Source organism: Zerene cesonia, chromosome 2 (genome assembly GCF_012273895.1).
Source record: "Zerene cesonia ecotype Mississippi chromosome 2, Zerene_cesonia_1.1, whole genome shotgun sequence".
In the NCBI taxonomy this organism is placed as follows: domain Eukaryota; kingdom Metazoa; phylum Arthropoda; class Insecta; order Lepidoptera; family Pieridae; genus Zerene; species Zerene cesonia.
Genome location: NC_052103.1, coordinates 261,277 through 274,134, shown reverse-complemented (window position 1 = coordinate 274,134; position 12,858 = coordinate 261,277). Strand labels below are relative to the sequence as shown.

The following is a 12,858-nucleotide window of genomic DNA, read 5'->3' as shown; positions in this document are numbered from 1 at the left end:
GTAATAAATGTTATTTGCAGTTAACAATTTTCTTTTTTCTTTATTACAATATTTATGGCAAGACTAGGTATATTACTACTGTTGAATACCATTGTTTCCATTTGTATAGTACATATGAAAATAATAGCCTTATATATATTATTATTATTCATTTATATATGGCAGGATCACGAATGGATAACAGCAGGTGGCAAGGAACCTCTACCTTCGGAACAGGAGAACTGCCGGCTGGTGGAGGTGACGGATGAGGACGTAGCCAGGGTCGTCACCTCCATCCCCAACCTCTCGACCCTCATACTGATCAAAACGATGCTCAAGAAACATAGCTTTCAGGTCAGTTATACGCTGATTATTTATAAGTATAAAATTTATGTATACTTATGTTTTTTTAAATATGCATCAATTGCTCTTAGCTTTATTGAATACTAGCTGTTCGCCACGTCTTCGCCCGTGAGACATTTCCGGAGTAAAAAGTATCCTATAGCACTCGGGAATATAGCTTTCTTTTGGTGTAAGAAATTTCAAAATCGGACCTGTAGTTTCGGAGTTTCAAACAAATAAAAATTTCCTCTTTATAATATTTGTATAGACTAGACGCTCGTCCCGGCTCTGCCCGGATATCATGAATCCTGTTTTATCCCAAGGGAGCATTTAATCGGGATATAAAGTATCCTATCACCCATGTCAGCTCATACCCTGTCTGTATACCAAATTTAATTAAAATTCGTTCAGTTGTTTCAAGTCAAGTTGAAGGGAAACATCCATCACATCATCAAACAAAAAATCGGTCACATTTATAATATTAGTGTCATAAATAGAAGTCACATACTAAAGAACTGTTCACTGTTCGTTATAGTACTCTTCTATAATTATTTTAAAAATACTTACTTAGATAAATAAAATGCATTTTGAGATTTCATTAAAAGTTTTGAAACTGTATTTTTAAACTGTACTCGTATAGTATTAATATCAGTATTGGTATCGGTATCAGCATCAGTATCAGTATCATTATCAGTATCGTTATCGGTATCGGTGTCAGTATCAGTATCAGTATCAGTATCAGTATCAGTATCAGTATCGGTACCTGTACCTGTGTATGTATCCCTATATCGAAAATAAATCAAATAACATTAATTGTCCAGTGCCATATTATAATAAAATCGAAAACGTTTATTTCAGAACCCCTTCCTGCGCAGCCGCGAGGGCTCGCGGCGGGACTCGAGCGACTCGAGCGCGGGGTCGGGCGGCGCGGGGGCGGCGGCGGGCAGCGCGGGCGGCGCGGGCGCGGGGGGGCGCGCCTCGCTCTCGCGCGCCGGCCGCTCTCTATCCGCGCCCGGGAACTATCTAACGGATAAGTTAGTGACGCTTTTATAACTAATTTCACAAATAAGAATTAAAAACAGAATTGAAAAATTCGTTCGAAACTTTAGTTCATAAAGGGGACACTGAAAAACAGCGCTGTCAATGTTCTTAACATTGCAGCATAGGCTGAGTTGTTTCCTTTTTGTCAGTGTCGTTATAACACACTCCTCATATCTGATGCTGGTCTTCTTCGTTTGTGTAATTTTATATGTTGTGTAATTGTAACTATTTCTTGCTTTTTATATGTATAATTTCTATCATTGGTGTGTTGTGCTATCCCTGATAAATAAATGTTTCTTTCTTTCAAAAAATTTGATCACGAGGCGGGATCAAATTTTTCAATTTGGGTAGCAACGCCTAGCCTCTCGGCCACCCGTGATCCCGTTTCCCACACACAGTACAGTTTCACACACACACAGTACAGTTTCACACACACACAGTACAGTTTCACACACACAGTACAGTTTCACACACACAGTACAGTTTCACACACACAGTACAGTTTCACACACACAGTACAGTTTCACACACACAGTACAGTTTCACACACACATACTACAGTTTCACAACACACACATTCCAGTTTCACAACCGTTGATACTACGTGGGTTATCGAGCTGCGTGCCTAAAGTGATAGCTTCTTATGGGAGGATAAACTCTTCGTTACGTAACGCGTTACGACTCCAATTTATCTATCTATTTTTTCCTTCCTGTCACGCATTTGGTTAGATTAGTATAAATTATCTCTTCTATCGGGTATCTCATTGATGCGTTAGGTACGCTTTTATAGCCTATTTCAGAACTTTTAGACTTGTTCAATAAAGATTCAATAAAGAAAGATTAAAAATGTATGACATTAAAAATACAGTCTTTATATATATCTCTACGTTTTATCTTTCAGACAAGTATCATTCGACATCAATCTAGAATCAGTTGAAGAAACCAAAGAGAAGACGGAAGCCAAACAGAACACGAGTACCGACAGCAAAACAAGCATAAACGACAAAGAGAACGGTCAGCAGCAAAACGCGGCGAGGCGGTGACGCGCGAACAAGCGTGAATAGAAAGACTTAATTTGAAGACATAAGAATTTTAATTAATGGCAGTGTTTCTATATTAAATAATAAATCCTTAGTTCCTTCTTAACCACGAAACCTACGGGGATGAAAAGTGGTATAAAACATAACTGTCTCTTCATTTGACTTCTTGTCGTTCCTTTACTCGGGCGAAGCCAGCTAGCTTGTTTTGTAACATTTATTAATTTCTTTTATTTTTTTATTCGTCGATTTTGACTGTCTTATTTTATATAATTTAATATCCAAAATTCCATTATACATTTCGTACCAAAATTTTACTGTTTTTTTTAAGTTTAGAGCGAGGCACATATTTTGACACTTATGGAATCGCCGCCATTAATGTAGTCTGTGGTAGGGCATTACTGAATAAGATCTGACTCAATTTTTATCTTTAATATTTTGTAATATTAAATATTTAAAGGCTACTTAATTATATTCAATTATAGCTTTAATGACGGGTTAGAATTTTTTAATAATAGTCATTACGTTAAAAGCGAAAAAAAATTAACACACAAATTTTTGTCGAAAAAGTTATTACAAGGTATAATATAAAGATTACTTTTAGATATTTAATTATACAAATTAAGAATATTTAATTATATAATGAATATGTCAGTTGAGTTTATTACGTCTAATAATCATTATATTTTTATAATTTGTTATTGTCCACTGTACAACATTTGTTGTTTTTTGCCATTTTTCTTTGTTTAAACACACTTTTACTTAAGTTTATATGTTATTTGCTTAAGTGTGACAATTGTTGAAATATCTACACATATATAACTATGTACATAATATATAAGAAGTGATACGTTGAGGTTTGACCAATTTTCATTACAAATGAAGGAAAAGCTTGCTTATTTGTAAATTTGAGGGTCATTTAATAGGAATACATGTATTCTATTATATATTAGATAACTTTTTCAGTCTTACAACAAATTTGACGTAGGACTAACAAAAATTAGGGCAATTTTAAACACTTACGCGAAACTATGCACTGATATTTTTATAAAATTGTAAATCTTAGCTAACTTCTACATACGTTGTATGTATATTTATTTTATTATGACTAATTACTTCTGTATATTATTCAAAGAAAGCACCCAAATATAACACATAATTGCTATATATTTTTAAATATAATCTATATTAAATAATCTATATATAATATTGTATTGATAGATGCATTTTAAACACGACATATACCTAACAATTTACAATACCATAATTATATATTTAGTAAAAAAATATTAAGTACAAATAATTCAACAAACATAGTTTTGTTTCTTATGCCGCTAAGCACAAATGTAATTATTTTTATTGTAATTTTCACAAATAGTACATTTTTTCGCGCAAAATAAAAATAGGCTACAATTTATATTTATAAGTCAGAAACAATACTTTTTCTATACACTGGGTGTTTTCTCATACTTACCACAGATAACATAATACTATAGTACTTAATATAATTGCAACAATGGTATAATTATCTTAAACTCATAATAAACTATTTTTCTATACATCATAGATGGTAACTATGTAAATAACTTTCTACTTATTCACTTAAGCACTAAAATCTATATATTTACCTACAAGTCCTTGCACTTTTCTTAAATTAATCATTAATGTAAGATCTTTTGATTAAAACCGCTTTCCACGGTCAAAACATATTAAATTTTAAATGAAATACAATTTTATTTATGAACGCAAACATGTATATAAAAGTACATAGCAATTTCAAATAACTCTATAAATAAAGACAAAAACTTATAATAATAATCCAAACTCGTTCAAAAAACAAATTCGAAATAACTAAGTTATCATAAACCCTTAGCAGCTGTAATAAATAAGACATTTTTATCTTATGTATAGTATATAAAAGATATATTTATTTAGATTAAACAAAAATTCGTCCAATGTTTATCCCAAGATATCTTGATATATATTATATAACAATTTTATCTTATATTTGAAAGTTACCTAAACCTCTTTATTCCATTTTTAACCATAAATTTCTCTCTTGAATATACAAAAAGCAAACCTTATCATTTATCGTACCTCACCTAATGCTCAATATGGTACTTAAATAAATTATAAACAAATATTTTATAAGAAATTAACAAAAAAAAACCACATCGAAATCCACTGCCCTCCGTACAATGATTTGGTATTCATTTTATCAATTTATCCCAAAGATAATGTTATGAAAATATAGTATTACTTAACAAATAGATTCATTCAAATTAAATTAGGATTTTTAAAGATTTTTGTAGAGAGACTTATATATGGATAATAAATTGGTAATTATGTATTGTCGATAATATGATAGGTACTCAAGCATCTATTTAAAAATAAATGCTGTTATATATATTGGAAAAAAATATTAGGATTTTACTACACTTTCGGCATCAATTTTTAGCATGTGATTTTACCTTCCCTGTTATCTATGTTTTTGCAATCGTTCGAATTGATTCAGATATTATACATAATATAATTAAAATATTTCTTTTGAATTATGCCAAATTAGTTTAGAACTTATTTTTATTATGTCTGTATATCTAGATTATTTCATAACTAGGTTTCATAAAGCGAGTTTCACTATTGTTTAAAAAAAACAGAAAACCTTTACGCGAAATTATTATTAATCGTTAATGTCAATGTCCTCAATAAATGTTTATATAATTGATTATATTGTATACAATTAGATGCAGGAACGAATTTATCATTATAGTCATGTTATATATACGAAATTTTTCTCACTTCACAATTCACTATGCTTAATATAGTTTAAGTTAACAACCATTCGATAACAACAAAATTTTACTACCATTTAATTAAATTTAATAGAATTTTGACCATAAACCTATCATTAATAAATCTTTAAAATCTGTAATAATAAGTCCACTTTTCTACGAAAATCGCTTTCATTGCACATTTTATTAATAATAAATATATCTTAAAACGATGAAGGTGTAGGTACTTTAAAGTCAAGATGATTGATGTTACTCTTATATTTGAATATTTTGAATAGCATTTTAGCAATTCAATCAATCTCACTCCAGCTCAACGTATAGGGAAAAAAGCGGAGGTAATTTTACAAAATGTTTCTCATAACCTGCATATTATCTATTTAACATTTTTTTTATGTCATAGCGGGCAACTGAGCTGGTGGTTCGCCTGATGGTAAGTGATCACCACCGCGCATGAACATTCACAAAGGTAGTGCCTCTGCGAATGCGCTGCCCGCTTTTATGGGGTAAGGGAAAAGGAAAGGATTAACGACTGAGAAGAAGGAATGGACTGAGACGGGTGAGATAAAGGAAACGGGTCTCCGGCTTCCCCACTCACCGTACGAAATACAGTGGCATGCCACTATTTCACGCCGGTTTTCTGTGGAGGTGTGGTACTTCCGCGGTGCGAGCTGGCCCAATACGTGCCGAAGCGTACTCGTCTCCCACGATAAGCAAGATATGCTCCCTTGCTATTCTATAACCGTGGTTCTAGTATACCCATGACACAAATAAAATTAATCTGATACTCCTCGATATTAGTACCTATCAATCCCTTGCTTCACAAACTGGAAACACAACAATAACTTGTAAGACTTTTTTTAAAATAAATCATTTGATGTAATTTTAAAAACGTCATTTTCCTAATATTCTTTAACCCTTAGGTTTTTATTAAATTCAAAAATGATAATATGATTTAAACACGAATACATTAGTATTCCAATATAATAAAATATCGAAACTATTTCCAAATATACAAATCTCGTCAAAAATACAATTACATCATTGTTACGCTTAATATCCTTCCTACTCGACCTTACAGGGGTAAACCCAAATGTCCAAGCTTAGTGTTAGTTTCGCATATTATCCTTGGCAAGCGAAGGTCCAATGAACAGCCTTTAAATGTTGTGATAGCTGATAGTGCTTACAGTTATATTGTATTTTAGTAGCATATAATGCGATCCAACTGAGAGTCCTGCGCCTGTGACCTCATGGTTGTTTTTTTATGATTTCTATGATCACCACGCCCGTGAATATTTGCAGAGGTTGCAAATGCGTTGCCTGCTTTTAGGGATGAGGAAAATATTGACAATGGGAAAAGGGAACGGACTTGAGAGGGTGAGGAAAAGGATACGAGCCTCCGGTTCCTCCACTCATCTAACTAAATACAATAGCATATTTCTATAATAAACCGATCTTCGGTGGGGGTGTAGTACCTTCCGCGGTGCGAGCTGACCCAATTCGTGCCGAAGTGTGCTCGACTCCCACACTCAAAAATAAACAGGCACAGTTAAATAAATGCTATTAATTCGATGCATAAACTTTTTGTTACTAAATTGTATTTTTCCTCTCATTCTTAGTTGGATCGCATAGTATTGTGCTTATGTGGTTGCGACTGTGCAGAATACCTTTTAGTTACCCATGAGTCGATTGGTTTTTTACCAATCCGATTATGGAGGGTAGAATATAGTCATTTGATAATAGAAAATTAACATGTACTATAAATATTTTACTGTGTCTCACATGCACATTGACGTATTTTTAAACTTCGTTCGTAAGTTGTTTTGCATGCATTTTAAATAAAAAGTTAGTACTTCACTTAATAGCTTTATATGTCGCAATACGAAACCTTAATTTTACAAAAATGTATCGTTCAATTTAATTAACGTAACTAAAAGGTATTTTAAAATCAGTCAAATGCGTATTTTGAGAATTATTTAAAATTATAGAGATATGTAAATATCGGAGAAAACGTTTTTATTGTAATTATCGATTTTGTTATGTAAATTTTACGAATCGGAGTCAATATTAAATAAATTTTTATCGTATTCATTTGTTTCATTCGTATTTAACCTGTCCTTATTATTACCATTTGGATTATAAAACTATACATTTTGAGAAAAAAAGTCATAAATGTTATCGTTTCATCAAGCAAGAAAAGTGAAAAAAAAAACGCAGAGACGGATGAAACAACTTATTTTTTTATGCCATATGAGGGCAACTGAGCTGGTGGTTCACCTAATGGTAAGCGAACACCACCGACCATTTACAATCACAGAGGTAGTGCCTCTGCGAATGCGCTTCCCGCTTTTAAATGGCTCAATTCGTGACGAAGGTTTGCGTGCTCGACTCCCACATAAAAACCCCACATGATTATTAGTTAATGATAAAAATACATTAATTATATCCTGAAACATAATTACACAGTCATTGATTTCCGAAACTTAACTAATCATTGAATAATAAAACGAAAATTCCGAAAATAAATTCAGAATAATTATCCCATATATTGAAGTAATAAATCAAATTATAAACGATAATCGTTCATAAAATAATCAACGTCTTAATAAAAGTATTTTATAGGATAATAAACATGATTTAGGTATATTGTTGTCTGCTTGTTACATGTAATTGTTTATGTTTATGTATAACTAGCTTTTGCCCACGGCTTCGTCCGTGTGGTCGTAGTGGGTTGGGTGGGTCAAAATGCTGTCATAAGCTATTTGTGAATTACATACTCGCGAATGTATGATATAATACAATTAATTTAATACAATTTTATGTACAACGTATTTAGTTTTACCATTATTAGCCAAGATACGAAGACTTTCTTCTATATATACATCTATCCCCTCTTTTAACCCCTTCAGCCTCTTTTCTCATGATAAAAAGTAATATCCTTTTGTTTCATGTAAATTGTCTGCATACAAAATCTCGCTAATATTTCCTTATATGATTAACCACTTCTCGTCGTCTTACTCAGGGTTTACTCTATCTCTGTACCAAATTTCATGGAAGTTGGTCTAGTGATTTAGGCGCGAAACCGTTACTGATAGACAGACAGAGTAAGTATTTCTAATAGTTTGGATTCGTGAAATCATTAATTTATAATTTTAACGACATTTTTACAATGTTAAATAATTAAATCAATTCAACTCAAAATTTCTTAACGCATTATACTAACGGAGTTGAAGATTATAAAACTTTAAACATTTGAATTATATATTCTTTACTCAATACTCAATTTAGTTGAGTTTCAGTAGAAAAAAAAGGAAATCAAATAAATACACGACCCCACGGGAAATTACAACATGGCATTAGAAAAAAATCTCTACCAATTAACAATCCAAATACAATAATATTAAATAGATAATACGTTTGTTTTAGTCATTAATTTACTAAACCGACTTCTGCTGGAAAAGCTGAAATTCTGTATATTGTGCTGCGGGATAGCATTTACTATTTACAAAAGTAATGCAGACACTTTGTAAGAGTGAGACAAAAAATTAGAATGAGAAACTGCTGTTTCGTTTTAATTATGAAACGTGTACAACAGCGTCATAATGCTATGATTAAACAACCTCGTTACATATAATTCAACGCATATTAACGATTCTTAACTAATTACTAATTAATCATCGTTTATGTATTGTGTTTACATAATAGATCAATAATACGTTAACATATATTTGAACGAATGCTGTTCGAAATAATTGAATAATAATTATAGATTTTTACAGAAAATAATCACTTAATAAAAAACATTATTGTTTATTATGCATGATGAATATGATAATTATGTTATTACTATTTTTAGGGTAGCTCTAGCGCAACCTGTAAATATTGTTCATGTTTAAAATGATGTAAATTAAAATATAGATATTGTCAACTGTGACTTTAATTACGAAAAGTTACCGTAATTCAATTGACATGAATTACAATACAAAGTATGAAGGTTAATAAAAACAACATTTTTATAACAAAACATTTATTTAACTTATTTGAATGTATTATAATTGAATTATCACAATTGAGTTTGAGTTTAACTCAGATTTAATACTATTTACAACACTTTATCATCAGTCTGCCTTAACTTCGGGACTGTCTGCATAGTCGTCATTCGAATTCTTATCCTTTGGTTTAGAGTCTATCTTATCCTTATAACTTAATAAGGTGACCGTATCTGTATTTTCTGGCAGAGTAATTGTGTTACTTGGAGCTGAAGTCAGAGTCATCACGTCGTCTTGGCCATTTGATTCGGGCACATAGTTAGTCTGTGGACTCAGCTGATATACTTGAGCGTTGCTCGGTACCAGAATCGTTTGTCCATTGCTGGATACATAACCGACTGTGTAAGTCATAGGTGCGTTATTGTAGGGCAAAACAGCTTCAGTGTTTTGCTGCTGTGTATTTTGGTTGGGTTGTGACACCACGTAGTATGGAGACCCGTTGTTTAAGCCGTTAGTGGACACAGTTTGATAGTTTCCCGCATTGATGTTAGTTGCAGGGTACTGAACTTGATTTGGAACGTAGGTGTTCGTTGTTGGGAGGTTTACAACGGAATATAGGGTTGTGCCCCCGTTCTGATTGGGCAGCGCAATGGTGTTCTGGACTGTACTTGGCATGTTGCTTGTCAGGGCTTGATTTGCATTCTGCCAGACGTATGTCGGTTGGTTTGTGTATTGCGCATTTTGGTTATAGCTAGGTGAATTCGTGAGCGGTGCATTGGATTGACTGGGAACATTGCTAGTTGCTGGATGCGCATTAGATCCACCATTATATTGTGAAGTTAGAGAAGGTGCAATGCTAACGGCATATAATACTTGTGGCCCTTCTGAGAATCGATTCGGAAAGTCATTCGGTTTTCGTTTTTGTTCAGCGTTCTTCCTGAATTGATTTACGTGATCCGGAAAAACAAGAGGATAAGACTGAGGTTGCTTATTAATAATCGCTGATTCTTTTGACAACTTCTCTTCGTTCTTGTTATTTGAATTAGCTTCTCGCTTTATATTCCGCGACGGTTGTTTGTTCAAGTCATGATTCTTTCTATTCTCCTGTGAGCTTGTATTTGCATTACTTAAATAATTTTTGTCTACAACTTCAGGTAATTCACTTGAATCCCTCCCAGAACCACTCACATTAGGACTCGCTGTTGTTGTTGATATATCTATAGCCGATGTTGTCGATTCTGTCGTTACTGTTGTTGATTCTGTTGTAGTTGTCGAACTTAAATGGAGTGTTTCGGGGATCGAAGTGTTATCTTCTTCACTGGAATCAATAGATGATCTGCTTGTAAGAGGTGCTTCTCGAGGCACAATATTCCTTGGCGGGTCATTATCAAATGGTGTCTGATTTACAATTGGATCACCGCTATTGTACTGAAACCTTCGATTTGGATATCCCAAACTGTTTATCGGTATCAAGACTGGCGTCATACCACTTTCATTTGAATTATCAATGCTGTTCATATCAGGCGGCTGGTTGTACATGTATCCCTGAGGCCTGTTGTGTTGATGGGAGAATATCCCTCTGAATAACCGTGGAATACTCCCGAACCCACTAAACGGAGGTCGATGTTGGTGGTTGTAGAACGCTTGGCAGTTGACCGCCAAACAAAACGACGCAAAAATCTAAAAAAGTAGCACTTCGAGTTAAAATAGTTTTGAGTTAAAGCATTTTTCAAATTAAGTTGAATACAAACTCACACGCTTAAACAGAGAGAAATCATAATTTTCATTAAATTTATGAGAGTGCTATTATTTTATATCCAAAGAACTCTGTCGGAAAATAAATTTAAGAAATATAAAATATCTTAGATCATGATTAATGTTTGAATTAAAAATATAAAAGCTTACCAGTAGTATGCTCCCTTTCATGGTGAAATGTTAAATGATGAAATTATCTAAAAACCGCTAATTTAAATTAATCTAAATCGACTCGGTTTACACATCAAAATATTACCTGGTGATTAAATAATGATAGCTAGTTATTGAAAAGCAAAGGGAAAACCGTTCAGTGATGCGTAAAGGGCCTTTCTTAATATATTTTTAATTAATGCATTCGATTAGTTGAACATTAAAAATGACGTATGTTAAATATATAATTAGTCTTAGTTTATTTATCGATAGTATAACGATTGTGAATATTAGTCACGGCAATAAGGGTCTTTATAATGATTTTCCATTGATCAGTGTTTCAAAAATATTATTTGTAGCATTAATCAATGTAATTATAACAAGCTTAATTAAATATTAAACAAAATATGGGAAATACGATGTAAAGATCTATTAAATACTATTTGTATTAATAACATGATTATATTGCACGATTGACATAAAATTCAAGCTAAGATTAAGAATAATCGAAAATAATAATTTTGCATAGTATGTATGTAGACATATTACGGTTTTTGACAGTATAGTATTATGATATCTGTGTTTTGACATAAAAAAATGTTTTAGGCTGCATTTACTGTTTTTCAGAAGGAAGACTTAAAGAAATTGTAAATTTCTTTATCTATAATTATATTCCAGTATTTACTTCTGTCGATACAAGCGAGTAAGCCATAGACAGCGTTTACCTTGGTTATAGCGAATAAGACGTTATTAGATATATATACTTAGGTACATTATAAAGCTGAAGAGCTTGTTTGTTTGTTTGAACGCGCTAATCTCAATTAACTACTGTTCCGTCTGGAAAATTTCTTTCAGTTTTATATGTTATAGCCCATTTATTGAGGAGGGCATTAGGCTATATATGTACCACGGGCGAAGCCGGGGCGAACCGCTAGTATTATATAGAAAAATTATAAATCAAAAATATTATACTTAAATATGACCATTCACTTCTTTATGGTAGATAAAGTGGTTCATTGCTATTTGAGTAGCATCATATAAAAATAGTTGTAAATCATGTAACAATAAAATAAAAAAAAATAATTAAGCATTTATTTTCTATACATTCTAAAAACAACGTGCAAAGGAAAATGTTAGCATGAGGCCGTGCCTCATATAATTCTGCGTAGAATCATAAATTGCAGATGATTTTGATTATTGGACATGTTGGTATTCGATTATATAATTTATTAACTTATTTCATTACCCATTCATATTTTTCATAGTTTATAAAATTTTTAAGCCTACTAATATTATAAATGCGAAAGTTTGTAAGGATGTGTGTATGTTTGTTGCTCTTTCACGCAAAAACTACTGAACCGATTGCAACGAAATTTGATATGTAGACAGCTGGACAACTAGAATAACATACAGGCAAGTTTTTATCCCGATATTCCTACGGGATACGGACTTACGCGGGTGAAACCGCGGGGTGCAGTTAGTTTTAAATAAATATTAAAGTATAAATAAAATAGTTGCAACTTTGGTATACACGTATATGATACATGTATTGTCTATTCTCAAATTAAACTTGAAATAACTTTCTAAAAAAAAAACATATTAGGCACTATATAAATCGTTTATGTTGGATAACCGTAATGCAAGGAAAATAAAGTATACACATTGAATGAGATATAAATTTATTAAGAACATTAATTAGAAGAGAGACATGTCGTAATCATCATAAAGTGGACGATACATATCATCTTTGGGTTTCCCAACAGTTTCCAACAGATC

The 12,858-nt window shown here is 32.3% G+C and overlaps 2 protein-coding genes across 2 annotated transcripts in view; one reads left to right on the top strand and one right to left on the bottom strand.

Moving 5' to 3' along the window:
• LOC119834777 (calcium/calmodulin-dependent protein kinase kinase 1) overlaps positions 1-3,099 on the top strand; it is a 105,426-nt gene extending 102,327 nt beyond the window's left edge. Inside the window, exons 10-12 of the mRNA XM_038359272.1 lie at positions 166-333; positions 1,180-1,355; positions 2,264-3,099. Coding sequence (XP_038215200.1) covers positions 166-333; positions 1,180-1,355; positions 2,264-2,405 — 486 coding nt within the window. The 3' untranslated portion in view covers positions 2,406-3,099. The remainder of the gene's footprint in view (positions 1-165; positions 334-1,179; positions 1,356-2,263) is intronic.
• A 6,207-nt stretch (positions 3,100-9,306) lies between these two features.
• LOC119835279 (homeobox protein 9-like) lies at positions 9,307-10,716 on the bottom strand. The gene has a single exon (XM_038360010.1). The coding sequence runs from the start codon at positions 10,714-10,716 to the stop codon at positions 9,307-9,309; it is 1,410 nt and encodes a 469-aa protein (XP_038215938.1).
• Between the last annotated feature and the right edge of the window lie 2,142 nt (positions 10,717-12,858).